General features: G+C 31.5%; 1 protein-coding gene across 1 annotated transcript in view; it reads right to left on the reverse strand.

The window, feature by feature from the left end:
- Window positions 1–3,490: 3,490 nt before the first annotated feature.
- Window positions 3,491–27,966, reverse strand: part of LOC117793413 (carbonic anhydrase-related protein 10) — a 31,626-nt gene continuing 7,150 nt past the window's right edge. Inside the window, exons 2-8 of the mRNA XM_034633722.1 lie at window positions 16,387–16,434; window positions 11,607–11,743; window positions 10,180–10,371; window positions 9,943–10,105; window positions 5,832–5,986; window positions 4,125–4,256; window positions 3,491–3,602 (exon numbers count right to left, since the gene is read on the reverse strand). Coding sequence (XP_034489613.1) covers window positions 3,513–3,602; window positions 4,125–4,256; window positions 5,832–5,986; window positions 9,943–10,105; window positions 10,180–10,371; window positions 11,607–11,743; window positions 16,387–16,434 — 917 coding nt within the window. The 3' untranslated portion in view covers window positions 3,491–3,512. The remainder of the gene's footprint in view (window positions 3,603–4,124; window positions 4,257–5,831; window positions 5,987–9,942; window positions 10,106–10,179; window positions 10,372–11,606; window positions 11,744–16,386; window positions 16,435–27,966) is intronic.

Genomic DNA, 27,966 nt, shown 5'->3' on the forward strand with positions numbered 1-27,966 from the left:
AGCTAATTGCTATAAAACTAAGTGCTATCTTTTACTTGTCCACTGTCCAGCACTGTTGCAGTTGTTCTTCTCTTACACATGTATAATATATATATTTATCGATATATTGTATTTATCGTTTACAAAAAAAAAAAAAATACAATACAATTATTATGATTTGGTTTGCGTCCTACTTAAGATAAGCCTAAAACTGTAGTTTATATGCATTTAACGCGCTAGTCTAAATTTAATTTATGTTATCCACTTAGTTATCGATAGTTCGATAGATCGATAGCTCGATTTCAATTCGTTTTTGTAGCATTTTTAGCTTTGTTTTGCTTTGCTTTTCTTGTATACTCATGAATTTTGTCTATGTAGCCCATATATATATATATTAATATATATATGTATAGGTATGGTATGGTATGGTATATGGTATGGGCATTACTTAATTCTGTAGTGTAGTGTTGTTCTTAGCATAATATACATACACATGCATACATATATATTTTAACTAGTTAGCTCTCTTTATTATATTTATATATTTATTCTATTCTATTGTATTATATTGTATTTTATGCCCAACTTTATTTCATTTTCCTCCTGCATTTTAATATTTTTTTCTTTTGGATTTAATTTTTTCGCACTTGTTCTGTTTATTTTTTTTTCTGCTTTTTATACCCTTGCAGAGAGTATAACAGTTTTCTGAAGCAGTAAGTCACGCCTTTTTGGCATACATTTTTTTGTTTAATTCGTCTGTCTATGTGGATGGAACTTGTTCAACACTTTTATCATATAAATGTCCTAAATCTAGCTCAATCGGACTACTATATAATAGGAGTAATCGATCCAAAAATTTAGTTAATTTCAGTTAGTTTCTGCTATCGGAACAATCTGCAAGGGTATTTAAGCTTCGGCTTGCCAAAGACTATAATTATCTCTTGCTTATATATATATATATATATATATATATATATATATATATATATATATATTTTTTTTTTTATTTATAGAAATCTTGTGTATACTTTAAATGAATATTTATTTTTGATCTATTTTTTTTAGTATTGTTTTTCTGCATTTCTTCTCTATTTTCCCAGTTTTTCTTCATTTACTATATATACTATATGTATTCATATAAGTTTTGTTTTCTTTAGTTATTGTCCACCCATCCAGTTTACGGAAATTCTTATTTTGTTTGCTGTATCGCATTATTCATACCCTTGCAGAGGTTGCTATCAATTACTTATAGAAAAGATTTTACAGATCTTAGTTGACACTAACTTAATAAATAAAAAAAAAAAAAAATGGAATCTGATCAGAAGATTATAAAAATGGAAAAATTTTTAAATTGGAAATTAACAATTATTAAACAATTATAAATCTTTGTCGCAAAATTTAAAATAATTAAAATTACAATTAAAATTATTTTAAAAACATTTTAAATATTAATATTAATTTTATTAATATAAATATAATATATTAATTAAATACAAATATTAATTTTTAACAGGATTTCTATAACTTTTTGTTGTAAACACTTCTGCAAGAGTATTTAAACTTCGACTTGAGCCAAAGTTGTTGTACTTATTTTTTGTTATTTTATTTGTTGTTGTGTTTCTTTTGATGTTGTTTTGGTGCAATGGAAATGCAATGATAAATTAAAATTAAAAAATATTTATTTATATAAACAACAATAATGTTGTGCATAATCAATAATTGGCCATAAATAAAATCAAACAAAACAGAAAGTCGAAAGCAATTAATAAACAAATTTCCCAGCTATACATATAACAAATATATATGTATGTGTGTGTGTGTGTGAGCGTGCATAAAATATATATACACCTACTAAATTAATATTAGACCCGAAAATATTTATATTATTGCATAAATCTGATAAGACAGCAATTAATTTATGGCAATGTGACTGAATGTGTGGGAGAGCACAGTGGGCAGTACGACTGAATTTGCTTGCAAAATTTCGGAATTCAAAATACAATTGCAACTTTTTATTAATTTTTGCTTAATTTTGATAACTATTATATGACAGATTTTAAAGTTCAAAATTTATAATTATATTTGGGTAGAATTTAAGCTACGGACATAAACAAATATACACTTTATATTTCTTCGAAATTTATTATCAGTTAACTGGTTTAGTTGATGTCAAATTTAATTTTTGGGGATAAAAAATATATTAAAAATGAAATATATTTAAAATAAACAATAATAATGCAAGCAAATCTAGCGGCTTTGCCCACTGTGCCCACTATCCTGCATTCCACCACCTTACAACTCACTACACACATACCCACGCACACACCCATCCACCCACACACACACAAACACATTGACACTCACATATGCGCCGAATGCAACACATAAAATATAAATATTTAGGCGTGAAATTAAATTTTCAGTCTGTGTGCGTTTTGTGTGTGTGTATGTGTGTGTGAGTGTGCCTGTGTGTGCGTGTATTTTACTTATGTTTAGGCTGTTGTGATAGCTATTTTATTATATTTTGCGGTTTTGTGGCTTTTAATGCGTTTTTCGTTCGTGTTTTCCCTTTTTATTCCCATCATAATTTTAACATTTTGTTGTTATACCCTAGAATACCCTTGCAGAGAGGGCATATTCGCTTGCATTTTCATTAAGACGGCTGTCGATGTCAACGAAACTTTTATTTCCAAATACAGTCTTATTTTTATAAAATAAAATGTAAAGATTTGAAATATTTTAAGTATTAAATAAGTCTAGAAATATTAAGAAGATAGAAATTAAAAAACGGATAAAATCTAATAAAAGTCGTTTGGTATTAAGGCAAATAATAAATTATCTCAATAAAAAATATGAGCTTTAATCATAAGTTAAAATTAATTTGTTAAAAATATCAAATGTCAATAAAAAAATAAAAAATTAAAAAAGATAAAAATCATAAAAAATAAATTTTATTTTAATTCGATTTTGGCGACCTAAGTAATTTTTTTAAATTAGTTTTGAATAACTTTGAATGCTTAAAAAATTAAATTTCAACAAGAGAGTTAGAGTTGATATTTTGTAATAAAATAAAATTATGAAAAAGAGTTTTATAATTCAGATGTTCTTCATAGCAAAGCTGGACTGTATTTCATATAGCTACCATAGGAACAATCAGTATATTTATAATATTTTTTTTTTCCAAATCGCTGTCATAGGAACAAACTGCAAGGGTATTTTATAAATCTTTTTCTTTTTTTTCTAAATTAAATTCTATAGCTTTTGTAATTTTACCGTATTGTTGTTGTTGTTGTTGTTGTTGTTGTTGCCCACACAATGCGATATTTGTTGTTGTTGTTGTTGTTGTTGGATTGCATTTGTTGGAGAAGGAATGTTGCAAGCCAAACGAATCCTGAGCTCGTTTCAAAAACGTTAATATCAAATTTGAATGCGGCATCAAAAATGCGAAATGCAGTTGCAGTTGTTTTTGTTGTTCTTGTTGTTGTTGTTGTTGTTGTGTTTATAGCTGTTGTTGTGCATTGTTGTTGTTGTTGTCAACGTATCAAAAGTCCCGTATCGGGTGACCAACGATTCGCTCGATAGTACATATCCTTTGACATGGAAGGACATGCATTTTGATTTTGCTGCAAAAGGAATACAAATAAATCGATTACTTACATTAACTCATATTTAGATATTGCCATCAAATGCAGAATTTACAAATGTTGCTCAATAATTAAAAAGTTGTCAGTTAAATAAGTGATTTTTTAAAACACATTAACGAAATTTCATATTTTTTTTATATTTTTCGTATATATTTTCCATGAGAATTTGCAAATAAAAATTAATTTTGTTTTTTCTCTGTGAGTTTGTGGGAAAAGTGTTATTTTTAGTTATCACTGCTCAGACACTTTTGTGTTTTTGCTCAACACAAAACACATGAAAGATAACAGAAAATAGAAAGGTCTGTGAAATCGGAAAGAAATTCAACTGTCTCTATAATTTTAAGTAAATAAGTGTGAATATTCTGAAATGGATTTATCATTGAGAATTTTATAATATCAATGAATTTTTAAAAAAGAATTCTATAGTTTTGGCTGCTTAAATTGACACTCGGTCTTTTTAAGTAAGCACTTAAAGGGAGTGCGGGGATTATCTTTACTCACCTTATGACGCTTAAAATCTATGTTCGTCCTTACGGTTCTATGGTGTAAAGTTTGCACGGGTCGTGCATTATTACCTAATGGAGCTTTCGGTGTACTCTCGGAGCCTTGCATCAGTCGTCGGAGTTGATATAACTGCAATAACGCAAAGACAACAAAATATATCGATTAGTTATCGATCAAAACTAGAAATTTATGTATATAAAACTCTTTGTCCTGACTGACTGACTCATTGATCATTGCACAGCTCAAACCATAAGAGCTAGGAGGCTGAAATTTGCACACAATATAGCTGAGACAATATCATATATATTTTATTGGGGAGTGTTTGGAATAGTTTGAAATGTGACCAAGTATTTGAAAATATATTTGCAAGTTTCTTTAATTTGGAAATGCAAAATATATATATTTAGAATTGGTCATTGCATATTTTTGCTAGAAAATATTATGCCTTACTATATTTAAATTAAAAGTGAATTAATTTTTCTATTTTTTTGACATTGCGTTCAATTTACAGTTTCATATGTCATTGTGGAAAACCAAAATAGAGTTAAATTTTTATGTGAAATAATGAAATGAATTGATCTATGTTAATTCGTTTGATTAAGGCATTGTTTCTGATTAAGTTATATTATTGACTAAATGTTGCTTTTATTGTTGTTGTTGGTTGTCAACAGGCGATTAAAAAATTTTAAATATTTTTTTTAATACTCCGCATAATTTTTGTGTTATTTATTTTTGCATTTATTGTTGCATTTAATTCTTTTTTTTTCTAGTTACAGAATTGCTGTTATTCCCGGCACTTAATGCATATGCAAATTGATTAAACTAACCAAATATTGTTTTTTAATTATGCGCAGAGTAGCGCATTGACCGCGACTGAGCCGCAGTTTCCCCATTTCCCAACTGTTTTCCCCATTGATCTGAAATTTTATAATTGCATTTGCAAAAAAAAAGACACAAAAAAAAAAAACAATTAAGACCGCTAAAGTCGAGATGCTGGACTTGTAGATGCCCAGTAGCTGTGTATTTGAAACAGTTTGTTATAATCATAATAAATAAAATATAAATGTATATAGTAACAAGAAAAATATTAAGAAATGTATTAAAAAAAAACTGACAACTCCTTATTATTTTTAATTTTAAAACCATGTTTTTTTTAAGCAATTGTTGTATTACAAAAAAATATTATTTTCAGGGGACATAATATTTCTTGGTCACATTTTTAAAAAATTCGTATTAAAAAAAATATATATACATTAAAGGAAATATGAAAATAATTTATTGGTATATTTTTTGAAAAATTTTTATTAAAAAAAATGTATATATATAAGAAGAAGTATTATAAAAAAAAGAGACAACCCTTTTTCGATTGTTGGAGATAACATTAAAAAATATTTTTCTTACCACATTATTAAAAATTTCATATTTGCTTTTCAAAATATTTAAAAAATTTTAATATAAAATAACGGAGTTGCTCTTAACTCTTGTAGTCCTTAAGATGAAGAACAAACCGACATTGCCCCAAACTAATAAGCCTTTGTAGCGTTTTGTATACTGGGCTAAGTAACAGAAAAAAAACTCCCTAATTGCAATTTGGAAAACTCAAATGCATTTTATTATTTGCGGTCGCTTGTAAAATCAATGAAACTCATTGACCCCTCTCGATGGAGAGAGGGTTTGGTGAATGGGGAGGGGGGGTTGTTTTACCTCTTGTTTCGTGATATAGATGGGTTTATTAACTATTATCCAGACGGTGCTCTCCCAGCAGCCCGGATGCGTGGTGGATCCTTCATACGTGATATAATGATCCGTATTCGGCAAAAGCGACCTCACCGATATGTGACGAATGGGCGTCGAGAAGCCTGCAATCAAAGAGGAAAATAATTACCACAAAGGGGGAGTTAATTAAGACATTCAGCATGTGAAAAATAAGTTCTATTATTATAGTTGTATAAATTTAATTTAAATTTTACTCATATAAAAAAAAGATATGGACATTTATTGACCAATTTTGCAGATAGTTTTTGTTCCGAAAATCAGTAAACTTAAGCTAATTATAAATAAAAATATCTAAAATTCAAATAAATTTAAATAATGAAATTCAAATAAATTCCTGCCCATTTCCTCCCTTAAGGTGTGTTTAATTTTTTTTATTTGATGAGCTGCATCAATTTTAAATTTTTAGTTGAACTAAAATAATATTTTGTGTAATTCTTTGTCCTGACTGACCCAAGCCATAAGACCTAGGAGGCTGAAATTTGCACACAATATAGCTGAGACAATATCATATATATTTTATTGGGGAGTGTTTGAAATTGTTTGAAATGTAACCAAGTATTTGAAAATATATTTGCAAGTTTCTTTAATTTGAAAATGCAAAATGTATCTATTTAGAATCGGTCATTGCATATTTTTGCTAGAAAACATTATGCCTTACTATATGAGAGAGATGAAGAGTTATCGGATATTCCAGACAAATGAATTTTTTTTAAAAAACTTTATTTAATTTAATTTAAAGAGCTTTCGCCCAATATTTCTTTAAAATATGGAAAACAAATAAATTGAAAATCCACATTTAATATTATTTTGTTTTTTTTTTTTTGTACTTTACTCTTGGAGTAGATTCTTTTGTAGAAATAAATTATTTTAGACAAATATTCTGGTTTTTTTTTATCAAAGTAGCCATATATACATAATTTAATTTAAAATTGCTTTCTCCCATATTTTACATGTATGGTTAGTAGCTCATGTTACCCTTTAGAAGGTTTTGTACATTAGCAGGGTATGGGTATCAAAGTTCAAGGTGCAGCAACTGAATGCTTGCAGTTCAAATAGTCCTAAGTTCGCATTTATACTTGCCTCACTCGTTTTCGAAAAGGAAAATAAATAAATAAATATGAATGCAAAACGTCTACGAGTCGACAGACCTAATGAATAATTCAGACTAGACTCAGAGTGGTAAAGGGGAAAATAGGGAGGGGAATTACTCGTTGGGATCGCCTTCTAGTTGGTCACTTGAACGTCGGGACTCGACTTCATTCATACAAATCATTATGCCAAGCCGGAAATGAAGCGCCTCGCGGTTTATGATTCGGCGGAAAAACGCGCACGGAATTCACGTAGAAGTCGACAATGAGTGTTGAGGAGGGACGGAAAGGAAGTTAAGGGTATTCCTTGGAAGGCATTCCTAAAGAAATTATTTGCATCACAATTGTTCGTTTCACTTTTTTTGAATACGTGCAATGCATTTTATACACTGCAAAAATATCGAAAATACCAACAATCAAGCATGTAGAAGTTATCGATATCGATAACTATCGTTTATTACTTTGAGAATTATATTGAAAAAGGTACAAAATAAAAACTTATTAAGAGAAAATTGGAGTTTAAATACGAATCTATCGATAATTATAATCGATATCAATTATTTACATAGCTCGCTAAGTGTTGTGATATCTCTATGAGATAAATAGGAATGGTTGTTGTTAGATTTTTATCAAAAACGTATCGATATATTATATCGATAACAATATCGAGCAGTTATACTGAGTAAATGTGCTAGTTCGATAAAATCTAGGTTTTACACATTAATGGATGCATATAATCGGTATCAAGTAGTTACATTTATCGATTAATAAAATGATATCGACACAAATATTCCAATTATTGCTGATTTTTTTAAATTTTGTATTGATTTCGATTTTAAAAACTAATTTATTGAATATAGCGCTGGAAAAATCAAAAATTTTTATCGATAACAATAGAAATGCACTGTATTGAGAAAATTTTGTTTAGTTTTTATATAAGTTGATACTCTGTAAGCGAGTGAATTATTCAGAAATTGATTTGACTTTGGTTTTCACTTTCACTCAAATATAAATTGTTTGCTCAACTTAGAAAGTGTATTTCATATTCGTGCATTTAGTTTTATTTTATGTTGCAGCTGCTTAAGTTGAAAGTTGTTTTTTTTTTTTTTTGTTTTATTTGTTGCTGGTTCGCAGAAATTGGCCGCATATTTTCTTCAGTCGGAACGTTTTTCAGTCAAGCACAAGTTGAAGTCAAGGCAAAAACTTGGAGCAAAGAGGGAAATGTGGGAGAAATGAGGAGAAAAAAGGAGGAAGAGGAGGAGGGATCTATGGTTGTCCGGCGGTTTTTGCACGGGTCTACATAAAGTTGTACGACCTGTAAAAAGGCTATTAAACTGAAACCTACAACAGAGGCGGCAAGAGAGAGAGAGTGAGATGGAGAGAGAGAGAGAGAGAGAAGGGGAATTATTAAGTGTCGGTTTAGTGTAATTCGAGGTTTCATTTTCGTCACTTTGCGCCACGGCGCCAATTTCGCAGCAACTGCTGTCGAGCAATTTTTATGGCTCACTTTGGAACTTGGAACTGGGAACTGAGAACTGGGAGCTTGCAACTTGAAATTGTGTGGCACACACATAATTATGTTGCTGTTGTTGCAATTGTTGCAGTTGCTGCTGCTGCTGCTGCTTTGGTATGACATCATAAAAGTGCTGGCCACAGAGCCAAAGAGGCAACCTAACGTGGCAGGTTGCAACATTTCCGGTGCATTTTGCGTAGCGGAAATGAAGTTGCCCCCGTCGAAGAGAGAGCGAGAGAGAGAGAGAGAGAGCGAGAGAAGCCCCAACAAAAACCGAAGAATTCATTGAACTCCTCACTGATTTAGAGATGGAAGCAGACACTCGTGACACGATTCAATTTGATTGATTGAAAGAAATATATGACACTTTGAAGATTTTGAAATTGTGTCAAGGGAAAAGTATAGAAAACTGGGAGTGTAATGAAATAAAATTAAAATATATTTTCCAATTTTGAACCAGAATCAAAGAACATTCCGCTAGGAAATCGGTTAAGTTTTGTCAGAGTCATAAAGGTTTGTAAAAAAGTTAAAAAAAAGTTAAAAAGTATGAAAAAATGTAAAGTAAAGGAAAATATGGAAAAAAAAAATTAAATTTTTCAATTTTAATGCAGATTCAAATAAGAGCATAAATTATGATAAAATTTACATTCCTCGAGGAAATCGGTTTAGATTTGTCAGAGTTATGAAGGTTTGTAAAAAAGTTAAAAAATGGAAAATGTATGAAAAAATGAAAAGTTAACGAAGAAACGGAAAAAAAATGGACGGTGAGGGAAAAAATTAAATTTTCCAATTTTGATGCAGAATCAAATAAGAGCATAAATAATGTGAAAATTGACATTTCGCGAGGAAATCGGTTAAGATTTGTCAGAGTTATGACAGTTTGATGTTTTTAAATACGTTTCTAGTGGAATGTATAAAAAAAATGGACAGTGTTCAAATGTATGAAAAAGTGAACAGTGGAGGAAAAAAAAATTTTTGATGCAGATTCAAATTAGAGGCCAAATAATGATAAAATTTACATTCCGCAATGAAATCAGTTAATTTTTGACGAAGGTATGTCAGTTTGAAATTTATGAAATGTGTCAAATGAAAAGTATAGGACAAATGGACAAGGATGATAAATACTTAATATTCAAATTTTGATGCAAGTTTTATGAATCAAGTTTAATAAAAATCATTCATAAAAATTAATTTCATTAGCTCAATAATCGAATTATTGTACTTAAAAAAAAAATCGATTTACAAAATTCGAGTTGGTGAATTTTAGTGTATTTCAACATCGATAAGTTAGGAATTTCAGGTGCTTTACGTTAAGATAAGAGTGAAATCTTTAATTTTTAAGTGTTGTGTCACTTTTTAAAAATAAGCACAAGTCAAAAAGGGTATGCATAATGCGATAGGATGTCAGCACGTTGTCATCTCTAAGAGCGGTACCCACCTCTGTAGAGCACCTTATTGAATGTGCTCGTTATGATGCGCAACTCGGGATTGGGCGTCTCGCCAATTTGCACCATCAACGAGAGTCCGACAATGCCCTGAGATTTGTGCTGTGCCTCGGACATGTTGTGATACAACTCCTTGTTGAAGCCATAGATTTGAATCTGTGTATGGAGAGAATAGAGAATAGAGAATCTATAGTTTAGCCTTCTGCCTGTTTCCCTTGGGAGTAGCTCACCTCGCCGGGAAAACTGTAACCCTGTATGTAGTGCTCGGAGCCGCGACTGTTCTCGGTGCCGTAGTGTATGTAAATCTCCTCGAATTGATAGCGATAGGCCAAAGGACCGCCGGATATGTTAACGTGCTGCTTTGTGTCCTTGTCCACGCGAAAGACGAGCGACTGTCCAGTGTTGTGCAACGTGCCGGAAACCTGTTGACGACAATTGCAAAAAAAATGGAAGAGAACAAAAAAAAGAAGAAAACACCACATGACAACCCCACATTCAATCAATAAACATGGCGTCAGTTATGGCAAAAAGTTTTGTTTAATGTCTGTCCTGTTCAGTTCTGTTCTTTTCTGTTTACCCTCAGGCAGAGAGGGTGCTATTACTCAGCGAAAAAAAAAACAACAATATTTACACTTTGATTCAACTATTTTTAACACCATAAACGTTTTTTGTTGATTGAAAGTGTTTTTTATTATGTACATATTTATCTATTAATGTTAAATCATGTTTATTTCAGCCATTAAACCATATTATTGTATTAGTTAATTAGGTATAAATAACATTTTGTTTAAATATGTTTCAGATTAAAAGCAAAAATAATTACTATACAAATTATATTTATGAAAATAAATACAAATGTCTAAATAAACAGCATTTTTTTGGTTAACTGGCGACAGAGAGACGCACAAGCACCCGAGCAAATAAGTGCCGATCTCGAGCGAGCTTAGCAACAGAATATATATGCAGTGTTGGCGCCAATCAGACGCACAAGCGGAATTATGCAATAGCAAAACATACGCAGTGTGTGCTCGATGGAATTGGCGCCAAAGCGACGCACAAGCGCCCGAGCGAATAAGTGCCGATCTCGAGCGAGCTTAACAAAACAATATATTTGCAGTGTTGGCGCCAACCAGACGCACTAGCGGAATTCTGCAACTTTTTGTATATTTTGATCGTACATAAGGATTGGTATTGATCCTCTGATTCAAATCATCCATTAGTGAGAAAGTAAGTGAAGACTGACTACGGAAATGATCCGGTAATGATCCTTTCTTAGTGCTTAACGGAACCGATTAAAAATTCGAAATTAAACCTGCAATATATTTGACTTTTATATTTTAATAAACTAAAATCTAGCATTTAAGGTTGATTACAAAATTAACAAATTATTGGAAACATGTTTAATTTTAATACAATTTCATTAAAATCAAAAATTGTTTCATATAAATATGACTTTACCTTAAAATAAATATGGCATTCTTAGTTTCAAGTGTTTTTCACTTCAGTTTAACTTTAAATTTGATATTTTTGTGTGTTTTAAGTTAAATCAAAGTGTTTTATTATTGATTCTAGTACGAATTATGGAGTTACAAAAGTAAATGACACTTTTATTTGTTACAGTGTAGCAGCTACACTCGCAGTGACAGGGTGACCTTACCTTGTGCTTGTCAATGTGCAACGTTCGCAGGTACGGATCGAAGAGCAGCTTATCGGGCACCACATCAATGGGTGACTGGCGTCGTCCTTTGTTGCACATGTTCCACTGTGGATTGATGAGGCCCCAGAAGCTAGGACCTGCAAGTGAAATATGTGTGTGTGTGGGTGAGAGCGGGTCGAGTGTGCTCGACTTTCAGTCGCATTAACTAAAACCCTGTGAATCGAATCGAATGAAATCTTTTCTATAAGTTTGAGGCTTTTTTTGGGCTTTTTAATAATTGATTCTTTCTCGAGGCGAGTGTTCTCGACTCAGAAATATTCGATTGATCTCATTAATTGAATCTATTTTATAATATGGTAGTTTTAGAAAAGAGCATTTTTTCGCTTTAATTTTTAAGTAAAATATCTTAATTTCAGAAACATATTTTTTAAAAAGGAAGCATTTTTATTGTTATTTTTTGCGTGTACTCGACTTGCAGATACCCGGTACATTAACTTTATGTGAATGAATTTAATCTAAACTGATCTATAAATTGGTAGTTTTAAAGTTTAGACTCTCTCCTCTTTTTTTCTTTTACAAATAAAGTGTGCTCGACTTTGAAATACCCTGTAAATTTAATTAAATATTCTTTTAACAAAGTAATTTTTACGTCCTATACTCTGTATTTTAATTTCGTTACTCAAGTCGAGTGTGCTCGATTTACAGATACTCGATACTTGAATTTAATCGTAAAATTGTTATATAAATTGGGAATTTTTACTGCCTCGGTACACTCGAATTTAATTGCTGTCAGTGTCTTTGGTGCTTTTGCTGTTTACAGGGTATACAGAAAAAAGAGCTCTGAATGCAGTTGAGCATGAGAGATGGCTGTCAATCTTTTTGCCAGCTGCTGCTGTTGATGCTGAAATGGAAAACGTGTCCTAGTCGCCTCTCAAATGTAAACAGCGAATGCAGGAAAAGTGGGTACAGAAAGGAGCACTGAAAGGAGTACAGAAATAGGTACAGAAAAGGGGATGAGGGGATGAGGGTTGTTGGTGGACAGTTCGATGAGTTCGACAATTCAAACACCAAATGAAATTCCATAAGCTTCACGTTGATGTCGAACTGCCGCTGTCCGTCAGTTTAAATAGCAATTAAATGATCTAAGGGGAGTATACCTACACCTACCCCTACCCCTACCCCTTCCCCTATGGTCCTAACGGCACTTCAAAGCCCTTTCCCCCTCCTGACAATGTTCATGTGTTGTTGATGTGACAGACAAAACTGTCGAAACTTTTCAAAACAATGAACTATCGAGGGAGTTTACATATGAGAGGGTTTTTTTGTTAGGGTTGTAGGGGGTGTTAGAGAGGTAGGAAAAGTGAGAGAGACAGAGAGACCGCCACATGGCAAATTAAATATTTCTCACTGCACTTCTCGTTGAAATACAAAACACACATTGCAGTTTCTGTAGCATTTTCTGTCATACCCTGGAAACTGCAATTGAAATGAGTCTCAAAGCAGCTCGAAATTTGAATGAATTGTCAGATGATAGGAAAATTTTTTATTCAAAATTTTAAAATGGAATAAAAAATAGAGAGCAAAAATAAAATGTCATTTGATTATTCTGAACATTATCATTTTGTCCAAATGATTAAAGATTTTTTTTTTAAATAAAAAAAACATCAACTTATAATTGTCCTAGAAAAAATTGATTCACACCAAAATCTTTATAATTTTACAATCTCTGCATTTCCGCCATGATTTTGAAGTTTTTGATTTTTTGCATGTTTTTTCAATCATTAGTTTTGTGTAATTTGATAAAACATACACCATAATCATTATTTTTGATAAAAAAAAAAATTAAAAATGAGAAGTAATCATTATTTTTTATCCAAAAAAAAAAAAAAAAATATATATAAAATAATCATTATTATTGATCAAAAAAATAAAAATCAAAAATGATGATCAAAAATAATTTTTTGCGCTCAAAATAAAACTGAACAATAATTTACGGATTCTTGTAATGAATGTAATTATTTTAATATAACTTATAATGATTAGGGTCCCTGATTTTCTTCCTCTTTTTTTCTGCCTTTCTCTGTCTTTCTACAGTTATTCTTCTCTGTTCCTCTCCTTATTATTTGACTTTCTCTTCAGTCGCACTTTCTCTTACTTTAACTGTTTAGCTTCCCCTCTCTTTCTTCTTTCTTCTTTCTCTCTTCTCATTTTTTATGTCTTTCTCTCTTTTTCTGTCTTTCTCTCTGTCTCTCTCTCTTTCTCTCGTTAGCCTGCTGTGTCTCTCTTTTTCTCTCTCTCTCTCTCTCTCTCTCTCTCTCTTCTGTTACTCTTGTCTAGTCTCTTTTTTTCATACAAAAAATTTTTTTGTTTTCTTCTCTCACATTTTCTCTTTATCCGATTTATTCTCTCTTTCTTACTCTGTTTTTCTGTTTCTATCGCTCTCGCTGCATGTTTTTTTTTTTTTTAATAAATATTTATATTTCTTTCTTTCTCTCATTATCTTCTTCACTTTCTTTCATTCTCTTTCTACAATTTGAATCTTTTCTCACCCTCTCACAATTTTTTTTTCACCTTTCTCTTTCTCTTTCTGTCTCTCCCCTTCTTTTTTTAGAGTCTCCCAGTCGTGACAGTCTCCTAACTGCATTTGGATAATACATAATACACTCACACTTACTCACACACACACACACACTCACACTCATACACACACACTCGCAATAAATGTCAGAGGTTGCAACATTAAAAAGAAGAGGGAAAAAAAGAGGAAGAGAGGGGGAGAGAGAGGGAGAGAGGGAAGGTCGCTTGATGTGTCACGTGCCGCGTTTTGTTGCATGCTTCGTTGCTGCTGATGCTCATTTGCTGTTTGTATTTATTCACTCACTCAATCATTCACACACTAACTCACACACGCACTCACACACTCGATGCATTCATTTGCTTTGTTTTTGTTTTGTTTTGTCTGTTGATGTTGTTTTTGTTGCTGTTGTTGTTGTTGTGTTGCATAAATAAAACTGCGTCATGTTGCAAGTTGCCACTGTGCAGCGTAATAACAAATATTCCCACTGCAATGAATGAGACAAAACACACACACACGCACACACCTACACACACACTCACAAATATAGCATATCGTATTATTCACAAAAATTGCGCTCGTTTATTTAATTTTCTTTTTTTTCTATGCTCATTTTTATTTAATTTGTTAAAACACTTTCAAAGTACATATCAATTTTATTGACAAAACAAGCTAAAACCTATTTGAGAAGCTATCTATCTATTGAAACGACTCAATTATGATATAAGGTGTTGATTAAAAGTGAAAGCTTGATACCTAAAATTATCCAAATTTCAAAGGGACCCTTTGCATAATATCGAAAACCAGATCGAGAGGGACAATTTTTTTTTTTATTAAATTTAATTAATTTTTAAAACAGAATGAATTTAGAGACCGAAACCTGATTAAAATGACATTCTATTTTAAAATCGGTTCAGTTTTGACAAAGTTATGCAAGTTTGAAGTTGTTCAAACTTTTGACCTAGCAACCTTGCAAGTCAAAATTTTTGTTAAATTTGACGTGATTTCTTACAAGAAAATTAAGTGTCTCAGAATCAAGTTTAAAAGGTTGTTTTATACTAATTACGATATAAGGAGTTGATTAAAAGTGAAAACTTAAGATTTGAAATATGAAATTTTTAAAATTCCAAAGGGGGGACCCTTAGCATCCAACTCAAGATCTAGAGGGCAATAATTTTTTTTGAACAAAATTAATTATATTTGAATGTAGAATGAATTGAGATGCCAAACCATGATCAAAATGACATTCCGCTTGAAAATCGGTTGAGTTTTGACAAAGTTATGAGAGTTCAAAGTTGGTCAGACTGTGGATTTGGCAACTTTACAAGTCAACATTTTTGTCCAATTTGACATGATTTTTTACAAGAAAATTAAGTGTCTCAGAATCAAGTTTAAAGTGTTGTTTTATACTAATTATGATATAAGGAGTTGATTAAAAGTGAAAACTTGAGATTTAAAATTTTCAATTTTCAAAATTCCCAAGGGGGGACCCTTAGCATCGAACCAAAGACTTAGAGGAAAATAATTTTTTTTACAAAACTAATTATTTTTGAATGCAGACCGAATTAAAATGCCAAACCATGATCAAAATGACATTCCGCTTGAAAATCGGCTTATTTTTGATAAAGTTATGGATAATTGAAGTTGGTCAAACTTTACTAGTCAACATTTTTGTTCAATTTTCCATGATTTTTAAAATAAAATTGAAGTGTCTCAGAATCCGTTTTAAAGGGTTGTTTTATACTTATTACGATATAAGGAGTTGATTAAAAGTGAAAACTTCAGATATGAAATTTGAGATTTTTAAAATTTCGAATCGGGACCCTTAGCATTGAAATCAAACTCATGACCTTTAGAAAAAAAATTGTTGAATGATATTAATTAAATTAAACGCAACTTGAAATAAATAATTTTCAATAAATAATTTTTATGCGAAAAGTCTTGGCATCTTAATTAAATTTGCCTCTTAGTCTTACATAATTAAAAACACTCAAAGTTGCCCATTAATTTCTGTGGAAGCACTTTAGGTATGAATTTCCTTCGATTCAGATTCAGAAGTTCAGTTTTGTCAGGTTTTTCTTCTTCACAATTAAACGAATTTTTATTTATTTCAGTATTATTTTTTCAATAATTTTACTGAATATTTGAATAGTTCTTTAAATTGAATTGCAGTTTAATTTTGGGTGAATGAAAAGTAAAACTTACCGGAAATGCCATCGTATGTCCACCATTCCTCCCAGCTGGATAGGACTTCTGCAAATGCGAAAGGCAAACAAAGAGATGGAATAGAAAAATGTTTTAGTTCATAGAGAGAGAGACAGAGGGAAAGAGTGAGAGAGAGACAGCATATTAGATAGATGCATTAATGTGCCACAGCTTTAAGCCCAGTCCAGACAAAACCACTTTCATTTCAATTCCCATCCTGTCTTTGATATCTATAGAAATTTGTCTAGCAAAAGTCTCAATTTACCACATGCGACTTGACGGCAAAACAGCCTCTCAATCTACTTTGCACCCGGAGAAAAATTGACTAAGAAAAGTCAATTTATTTAACACATAAAACACTTTTATTAAACATAGCTCAAATTTATTTTTATTATAAAAGACACAATCTGTAGATTTCGTTGAGAAAGCTCAAAAGCCAAAATAAAAAAAACCAAAACCAACTCAAAGTGTGAACTTTGACCCTTAATTTGTAGGTCGAATTTTCCAGAAAGCCACCTTTTGGACGAACAAATTATCTCAGCTACGTTGTGTAAAAATTTCAACTTTCTAGGTCTTACGGTTTGGTCTCCACAATGTTCATTCATTGAATCAGTGGGTCAGTCAGGACAAAGAGTTTTATATATTTATCTATATAAATTGTATATTGTGATGAAAGGCAAGCTATTTATGTTAATTTTAATTTAGAATTGTTTATATATAAAAAAAATGATACCATTCGGCATAAAACTGAATAAGAGAAAACGTAGAGGCTTTTTTTTAATAAGTTATTTATGTGGTATATCTCCGGGTGTGTTTATTATCAAACTAAAATATTTTTAAATTATTAGGAAATATTTTATATATTTAATTTAATATCGTTCGTCACAAAGTTAAATATCAGAAATTTTGAGTCATGAATATGCTCTCATTCTTAGACCTTAACCACTACTAGAGGCTTTTTTTTAAGATATTAATTTTTCTATAGGTGTATACATAACCTTATGCCATTTTTGGAGAGTGCAAATCGAAGACACATGAGAAAATGGTAACACGTCAATGACACGAGAATATTTGGTTGTTGGCTCAAACAGAGATAAGAAAGCGGTCATGGACCCAGTTCTTATTTTGGGAGAAGAAGCATGTGGTGAGTAGTTTGAATTGGCAGCCAAATCTTTTGGCTTTTCAATGCGCATAATTCGGTGCCAATGTAAACAGCGCATGAAATGCATGAAATCAACTAATGTAAGATTTCCTTATGCCACAGACGAGTGAGAAATGAGGCAGACAAAACAAACAAGTAGCTTCTGTTGCCCCTTGTTCCTCTTACTCTCTCTCTCTCTCCCTCCTGGAGGGTTGCTTAAACTCTAGCCAGACATCGAGACGCCATCGCCATCGTCTGGATTTATCCAAATGCGTATCGCATGAGTCAACGTCCAACATGGTAAAAAGGCTTCTGTTTTCGAGTCGAGGGGCAGGACTATAGATTGTAGGGGGGGTGGGGGATGAGGGTGAATCCTGCTTGTCTAGCTTGTCTGGGATGTCGCCAGTGCCCGCTGTCGTTGTCGCCAGTCAGACGGGCGCCAATAAAGTTTACACTCAGTTGCCACATTTCGTTTATGGGCAAGTTCTGCTTCCGCTTTATCAAGCGACTGACAATTTTCGCTATTTTTCTTCTTTTCGGACCAAAAAATTCTCCACCCAAACCCAAACCCAAACCCCAATAGCCAACCCAAGCCTCTACCAAATTTGGAGCGTATTCAAAATTTATGCTATATGCGTCGTGCCGCAGCGGGTAGCACAAAAATACTGCACTATGGCACATTTTGGCAAAGTGGGTGGCAAAATTCTAAAATTTGCAATATATATTCTAAACATTTCAAAGCAAATTTAGAACACAAAATAAATGTAGGCGTGACATGTGAAAGAACTTAAAATAACAATCAAACGCATAACTTTTTTGTTTTTCAATATTTCCAAATCAAAAAAAAATTGTAAACAAATTTTTCAGTATGACTTTATTTTTAGAATTTTTGTTTATATTTTTAGAAAATTCAGACTACAAAGTAGAAGTAGGCGTGGCATGAAAAAGCGCGTAAATTAACGTTGAAACGCAAAATTTCGTTGTTTTTATCGTTAAAAAATCGATAAACATTTATTTAAAAAAAAAATTATAAATGAAACTTTATTTTTCCATTTTTTGCTTTTATTTTTCAAAAATTGTACATTTTTTAGCAAGAATTTTAAGTGAAAAGCAACATTTTTTTGCACTTACTTATTGATATAACTTCGGTTAATTCAGTTCACACAAATAAGTAAGTTTAATACCAAACCCTTTCTTATCTTAAGAATATGCTGATTACAAATGTTCCCTAAAACGCATTTTTTTTCATTCCGTAATTTTTTTTTTAATACCTTAACTTTGAAAAGCTCCACACGTCACAGAAATTTAGCTACAAATATAAAACTTTCTCCATAAATTACTGAACCAATGCTTGATCGAGTCATTTTTGCCACAAAATTTTTTAAAATGTGCCATAGTGCACTGGCTGACGCTGTGGCAACGCTGTAGCAGCGCTGTGGCAACTCTGGGGCAAGGGGAATCTGGGCGGAGGATGGCGGCAATAAAGCCAAAAGAAATTGCTGCAAGCCAAAGCGGAAGTTGGGAAAGGGAGTCGTTGGAATCGCTGCTGCTTCCTGCTTCCAGCTAGCAAGCGTTATGCGATGTCTTCTTTTCAAGTACCCTTTAAAAATATGACTACTTTAACTATGTGGAGCAATAAGCACCAAGTTATTGAAAACATCAACTGCTAACCAATAAAATTTTATAGAAGAATCTTAATTCAATTTATGGCAAATTAATAACTTTATTTTCTCAGATGTCTTTTATGTATGACTCTTATGAACTATAAAATGGAAGCCAAGGGAAAAGATGTCTTAAATTAAAATGCAGAATGAATTTGGAGACCGAATCTTGATTAAAATGACATTCCGTTTCAAAATCGGATCAGTTTTAACAAAGTTATGCAAGTTTGAAGTTGGTGTGAACTTTGACCTTGCCATTTTACAAGTCAAAATATTTGTATAATTTGCAATAATTTTTACAAAAAAATTAAAAGTCTCAAAATCAGTTTTAAAGTGTTGTTTTATACTAATTATGATATAAGGAGTTGATTAAAACTGAAAACTTGAAATTTTTAATTTTAAAATTTCAAAATTCCAAAGGGGGGACCCTTAGCATTGAAAAACGAACCCAAAATCTAGAGGAAAATAATTTTTTTTACAAAATTAATTAAATTTGAAAGCAGAATGCATAAAACTGCCAAACCATGATCAAAATGATATTCCGCTTGAAAATCGGTTAAGTTTTGACAAAGTTATGAGAGTTCAAAGTTGGTCAGACTTTGGATGTAGCAACTTTACAAGTCAAAATTTTTTGTTCAAATTCCGATGATTTTTGACAAAAAAATTAAATGTTTTAAAATCAGTTTTAAAGTGTTGTTTTATACTAATTATGATATAAGGAGTTAATTAAAAGTGAAAACTTGAGATTTAAAATTTTGAATTTTCCAAATTTCAAAGGGGGGACCCTTAGCATCGAGACCAAGTTTTAGAGGGAAATAATTTTTATTACAAAATTAATTAAATTTGAGTGCAGAATGAATTTAGAGATCAAATCATAATTAAAATGACATTCCGATTGAAAATCGGTTCAGTTTTGACAAAGTTATGGAAGTTGGAAGTTGGTCAGTCTTTGGATCGAGCAACTCTACAAGTCAAAATTGAAGTTCAAATTCACATGATTTTTGACAGGAAAATAAAAGGTCTCAGAATCAAATTTAAAGTGTTGTTTTATACTAATTGTGATATAAGGAGTTGTTTTAAAGTGAAAACTTGAGATTTAAAATTTTCAATTTCCAAAATTTCAAAGGGGGGACCCTATGGTCTCAAAATCAAGACAATGATCTACAGGGAAAATTAGGTGTTGAGTAATACTCTTAATGACACAAGAAATGAAAACTAAAGATTTAAGATTTTTCAAAAATTATTTTCAGATAAATACAAAAAACTTGAATTGGAATTGGAAAAAAAGTGGAATTTGTGCTTTGAAATGCGTTTTATAAGTGAAACTTAACCCGGTATTTTACTACTTTTTTTAATAAAATTGTAGAGCGTTCCAGACTTGAATATAGTCATAGGGACTTTTCGAAACTAGAAAAGTGTATAAATAGGGTGCTTATGTAAGACTTTAAGACTGTTCAAGATGATAACAGGGATGTGGTGGGCAGGGTGAGAGAGAGAGGGGGTGAGGGGGGTTGGGGAGTAAAGTAGGCGGTGGTTTGTCGTGTTGCTTTTCTTAAAATAACAATGAACGTCCGTTTTGCGTTGAGTTCGCGAGTCGCGAGTTGCCGTCACTTCATTTTGTTTGTTTGTCGCGTATTTTGTGGTAAAGTTGCTCTTCTTCTTCTGCTCCATCTCCTTCTTCTCCTTCTTGTTGCCTGCTTAGCGCTGAAAAGTATGCTATTAAATTGGCCTCAGAACTAAGTCAAACTGAAAAATGGCACAAAGCTGCTCAATAAAAGGCATTTTGAGAATGTTTTACGGCATTTGCAAGGGTGCTACCCTCATTCACTTATACCCTACCCCCTCTACCCCCTCTAGCTCCCTTATCCTCCTTTATCCTCCTCCACTTGCTATGCTCAATTTCTAATCCCCCGTTGCCAGTTTATTCTGTAGTTTTCCAGTCTCAATTCCCTTCGATTCATCTGTGATGATTCGTCAACAGATTGCACATTTTTAAGGATCATCCTCTTTCTCTTTCCCTTTCCCTTTCTCTTCCTCTTCCTACTCCCACTCCTTTTACCACTCCCCCATTCTGTAGCTTTTTCTGCTGTTGTCCCTTTGGTCATTTGGCAATTTGGTTTTATGCTGCAACAGCAACTTAATTTATTGTTATAACAGTTTTTCGGTCCACATTCCGCAGGGTGTTTTTTTTTTTATCCTTCCACAATCCACCAAATTTGGACCGAGTGTCGCCACTTTGTTGAATGCTTTATGGACACTCAGATTAAGGCACTTTCATTATCTATTCAAAACGGCAAACCATCGTTCAGACTTCATTTTTTATTTGCACAATCTTCAGAGTCGATTTTCCAACTTAACTTCTTAATTGGCGTCAAATCGCTGTCAGTAAAATCGCTTTCAACTCAATTTCGCTTTTATTAATCGTATTGCAAATAACAAATTCAATATAATTAAACCAGAAAAAAACTTATCTGTCTCAATAGACAAACGTCTTTGATACAAATTAAAATTAACCCTTTTTTCTTTTTAAATGAAAGTTTAGTTTTAATCATACCAGAACAAAATGATCTAAATGATTAGAAAATCTAATGTAACAAATATTAATTTAGACTTTTTTTTTTGATAACAAAAAAAATTGGTATACTTACAATGAAACTTCATAAGAAATATCTGGATTATTTCAAAATTATCTGATATAAATTTAAATAAAAAAAAAAAAAAATAATGAAATAACATTTAATTTTCCATATTTATTGTTTATTTATTTATTTTAAATTGAAATGGAATCATTACAAAAACTAATAAAAATAAAAATAAATTTAGACTCATATTTTTGATTAAAAAAAAAATTGGTACACTTACAGCGACACTTCATAAGAAATATCTGGATTATTTCAAAATTTTCTGATATACATTTTTATAAAAACAAAAAATAATTAAAAAATATTTAATTTTCCATATTTATTTGAAAATTATTGTATAAATCTTATTTTAAGTTGTTATGGAATTTTTGATACAAATTTATTTTATTTTTTTCCATTTGATAATAAAAAATTAAATTACTATCAAACACCATAATTATTTTCTAGATTATTTAAATGAACGTTATATTTGTAAATTATGTAAATAATGAAAAAGTTAAACCAAATTTTTTTTAGTATAGTATAAAATTAACCAAAAATACTAAAATATATTTTTTAATGTGTTAAGATAATTTTTATATTGTTTTTAATTTTTATAATTTTCCATATAAATTGTTATTCTTAATTATGATACACAAAAAATAAATAGTAAGAGTTTAACTAGGATTTTAAAATACGCATTGAAATTGAGTAATTGAAATTATTATTATTTTTGCAGATCAAATTAAAATAGCCTTTTTTAATTTCAAATTAAAAATGAAGTAATAGATTTTATTTTCTACTGTATTTTCTTGGAGATACCAATACATTAAAGGCTTCGAACTGTGGTAATATTGTAGTTGAATGTGATTAAAACCAAGTCTCTATTAACTTAAATATCGCCTTTATGCTGTGGTAACAAGTGTAATCGGTTAGTGCAACATTTCGATGTTAATCTTTTGACTGTTTGCTGATTATAAACACATTTTGTGAATAGTTTGGACTTTGTACAAAAGTCAAACAAAGCACAAAACGTAATTAATCCACAAAACAAAACAAAACAAAACATAAAGGGGGGGAAAACACAATAAACAAAGTTTACGGTTTCTGCATATTGAAAATGTTTGACGAGCCCTTTTCCCCATGCTCTGTCTCACTCACTCTGTCTCTCCCTCTCTTATCGATAACAAGCGCGTTGCGATGACTAAATTAAGTCAGATTTGTTGTTGTTGTTATTAATATGATAACTATTGTTGTTGTTGTAATTACGAACGTTAAATCAAAATCAAAATAAAGACAAAAGGCGACAAGAAAGGGATAAAGGATGAAGGATGAAGGATGGAGCATAAGGAGTCGTAATGCGGTTCTTCATGCTCCTTGACGATCCAAAAGTGGCTATGAAATGACAACAACGCACAAAAGTCACGCACACACTTCACACACACACCACATGTGTGTGTGTGTGTGTGTGTGAGTGCCTATAATGACGTCGCGCATCAAAGGACAACACGCCTCAGCAACTAATTCTAGTTCAGGAGCGCATTTCAGGCGCCAAGAAGGATACATCTATATATTAAATCTCTTTTATAGTTATTATCATATTTGCTGACATATAATATTCCAAATAAAAATATAGTGCATATAAAAATCTCAATTAAAAACATTCCACTAAAATATACTCTTCTAAAACTATTTTAATTCTTTCAAAAGTAAACAATTCTGGAAGAAATAAAGCTAAAATACTACAAAATAATAAGTAAGAATAGAGTAAGTTAATAAATATGTGAACTTAGATTTAAGTATTATCATTTTAATTGTGAAGATGTTTTTTATTGTTGTGACTAGTGCCTTAAATATAAATTCAACTTGTAGCGCTAGGATAATGATAATTATAAATAAATAATTTATTAATTAACAAGTAAATTTCGAATGCCAAGGAAAATCTCAAGTTAAACTGTGCTGTTTGAGAAATAATTAGATAAATCTTTACTAGTGCCGGAAGTCACACCCGTATCAGCAATAATTTACTGAAAGCTTAATTTTTGAAAATATTTTCAAACTCTAGTGAAAAATTTTACTCAAAATATAGTTGAGACAGAAACAAAGCATATTTCAAAGTAATTTACTAAAGTGTCTTTTAAAGTCTAATAATATTTTTTAGACTGATTGCAATACGAAGAATATGTTATTTGTTTCTGATTCTCATACTAAAAATATGTTATTTCTTCTCATCTTTTTTTTCCATTATTAAAAATGTAGCTTTTAGTATAATTTTAGGCAAAAGTAAATTTATCAATAATAAATAGCTAGCAACAAGTTTTGTAAATATTATGGGTATTATTTAGTACAAATAATTTTGAATTTAAATGAAAATTGGTGACAAAAAAAATGTTTTAAATTTCTATAAATAAAATATTTTAATATTAAATATTTAATATTTGTCTTTTTTATAATACGATCATTAATGCACAAAGTTAAAGGTATTATGGTAACATAAATAATGCGCCGGGTGAGTAAATAAAAAAGTAAATCGGAGTTAAATTAAATACTTCCCATAAAATTAAATAATATAGGAACTTAATTCAAAAATTAAGCGTTTGTATTGTGCAGAATTATATTGGTTAACTAGAGTATAGAGAATAACTAGAGTTTCTAGATGGCGCCCAACGTGGGGCGGTGCAGCGCTCCTGTTGTGACTTGGAGTGGAAATGAAATGAATGCAACACACGCCACACGCACAAACAAAAGGCGAATAAAAGCCAAAGTCAAATTCGTAATCCAAAGACAATGGACAAGACCGCAAAGACACGCACACACACACACACACACATAGAGAGAGAGAGAGCCCTTTTATGTGTAAATTATGGGTTCAATATAATATTGACAAAGAATCAATAAAGGAAATGTCCTTAAAATTAATAGGCGACATTCTGATATCGAATTACTCGCTATGTCATCGCTTTTAATTAAAATTTCTAGACAAGGGCGCGACACACACACATACACACACACACACACACACACACACACACACACACACACACACACACACACACACATGTCTTGGCATGTCGTGGCGAAAATTTATGAGTTCCTGTTAAACGCTTAACGAACGAACTGAGAACTGATTAGTATCTGAGTATCTGAGTATCTGAGTATCTGAAGGATCCATCCTTGTCGACGGCTTCAGTTTATCAAACTGTCGCCTCGCCGCGAAGATTGACGGCCATAACTTTTGCTATCTGCCTCCACATCCATATCCATATCCTTCTCCACTTCCACTTCCACTCCCCTTCCTTCCCACTTCCTTCCCACTTCCATTCATCTCAATAGGCCCACAAAATGGGTTGGGATTCGGTTTTTGGTTCCTGGTTTGGGGTTTCTGCTTTTGGCTTTCCAATTGAGCAACTGTTTGGCACTTTGACGGGATTTTGTTGTTGTTGTTGTTGCTTTTGTTGTGGCAAGTTTTTGGCATTGGGTTAATTTGTGTTAATGAACTTTGTCGATTGTGCGAGGTAACATAATACTCCAGGAATTTGAAATGTCCTAGACAGCTATTAACAACAAACACCATCAAAGTGACAGATTGGCTTCAGAAATTTAACTAAATTAAATGCACCTTAGCTGTCCTACATTAAATTAATATTTATACTAATATCATAAGTACAAAAGTGTTTACTGCTGCATGGTATACCCTTTATTTCAAGTGTTTGCAGGCCAGAACAATCAACTGTGTTCGGGCAACTGCAGTTTTGAGATATATTGAAATATATATATTGAAATATAGACCCATCCTTAGTTACCTTTTCACTCTAACACTTATTTAACAAGTGGGAAAGGCTATATTCAGGCTTATTTCAACATATATAAAAGTATTTTAAAGAAACTACTACCTAATAAAAAACTACTGCATACTTTAAGGTGATTGTATTGAAAAAATAACCTTATTAATAACTTTGGTTAGCTATTACTCCCGCTCTACTTGTCGAATCTTGCTTTAATTTAGTGGTGTTATAGATTATATTCATATATAAAGTTATTTACCATAAAAACTGTTTTATCTTAAAAACTGCGGATGTGGTAGATCATTAATTTAAAACAAATTTGACCTGCGTGGGGTCTATAGAAATCTGTGTGCCAAGTTTGGTTGCTCTACCTCTTCTAGTATGTGAGATCCTTTTGCTCACGCAGACGGACAGACAGACAGACAGACAAACAGACAGACAAACAGACGGACATGGCTATATCGACTCGGCTGTTGACTCTGATCAAGAATATATATACTTTATGGGGTCGGAGATACCTCCTTCTCCCTGTTACATACATTCTAACAAACACAACATACCCTTTTACTTATTTTTAAAGTATTGTATCTTGAAAAACCACATACGTATAGTTATGTTGCCAGCAAGACGCACAAGCAAAAAAAAGAACATGGAGATCGCATTGCAGGCGACATTTCATTTTTTAACACTCGTAAAATTGGATAAACACAAGACAGAAACGCTAGTTTTGTTGTGGATGGGATTGTAGAAGTTTTTGTAATGCTGACAATTTTAAATTTTGTGCAAACGGATAAAATAAATCAAAGGAAACCAAGTATGCTACAGATATATATAAAAGTGTCTATATATATTTATCGGAATACGTAAAATCAATTTTATTTTTCTATAGTGTTTCCAAAGTAATTCTGTTTGAGTTCTTATTTGTCTAAAAATTATAATTTTATTTAATTTTTGAATTTTAAAAATACGCAATAACCATTATTTTGAATATGTTATGAGAAGCAAAATTAAAAGTCGCCCAATTTTATTCGCAAACTTCTTTTATTATTATAAAAATTTTGTCAGAGTTGTCATTATTATTAATATATGGCTTTTAAAATCTGACGCACGATTTGCGTCCACGTAGTCATACCCTTTGCTATATACGTTTAGAGGGTATAAAGAGCGACGTAATCTTTACTTTTCGAATGTTAGAAGCCTCTCATTGCAATCTTCTGCAACTGCAGCTCAGCAAGGACTGATGAGTAAGGAATAAGGACAAAGTATTTAATCCTTTCGCAGCAAGACTCTTGAATCGTGTTGAGCTTTTGATAATTCTCTGTTTTCTTGGGAAAAACAATTTACATTTCACACACATTTAGCACTTAATTACCAAGCAAATTTAACAACAGCAATAACAACAATTTCAACACTTACAGTTACAACAACATCAGGAACAACGACAACAACAACAATTGTCGGGAACATTACATGAAAACTCTGTAAATGTTTTTTTGGCAACTTTTTGTCTGTCTCTTTGGCATTCTTGTTTATGCGATTTCCAGTGGCAAATGAAAGAAGAGCTGGCAATAAAGCGTTTGGCTCTAAGATACCCTGTATTTCCTTTTATCAAAAATTTTGAAAGAATTTAATGTGCTAAAAATGTGAACTATGTGAAAAAGGGGAAAATGAAGCCGGTGAATTCTCTGCAATTGTTTTCAGTATGGTATTCGACTAGCAGATACCCTGTAATTACCTTTAGCAATTACTTTTGGTATTATTTGTGCACTCTAAATATGATTAATGTGAAAATGTTTGACAACCAAGCCAATAAATGCCCCTGCAAAAACGTAGAAAAAATAATTCGACTAGCATATATCCTGTAAATTCATTTTTGACGGGAATTTAGCTAGCAGTTTTAATGTATTCATTAAGATTAGTAATTTCTGGTAAATTTTAGGTTTAAAATATGCGAAATATTTAAAATTTACAAATTAGGTTAAACTAGTAGATACCCTATGACCAGACTTGTTCTTATCTTTTTTTTTAAACAAAAAATGAGGAGCAAATCTACATAAAATTTGTAAAATATATATTCGTTGCATTATTTTGGGTTTTCAAAGTGTTTGGTTAGCAGACACCCTGTACTGTTTTTAAACATATAATACATTTTAATTGAGGTTGTTTTTCTGCTTTTTCTCTTTCTTCTTTTCTTTATAAAGATCTTTAGTTCTAGCTAACTTTGTGTTCATCCATATCCAGCAATTTAGATACAGGGTATAACAAGTGAATATGTTGGCAATGGTGAAAAGTATTTGTTATTGTTGCTTGTTTGTTTGTGGATATTTTGCGGGTAGCATTTAAAAAAAAATATGTAAATTGAAGAGTCGAGT

This window comes from Drosophila innubila, chromosome X (genome assembly GCF_004354385.1).
Source record: "Drosophila innubila isolate TH190305 chromosome X, UK_Dinn_1.0, whole genome shotgun sequence".
Taxonomy (NCBI): domain Eukaryota; kingdom Metazoa; phylum Arthropoda; class Insecta; order Diptera; family Drosophilidae; genus Drosophila; species Drosophila innubila.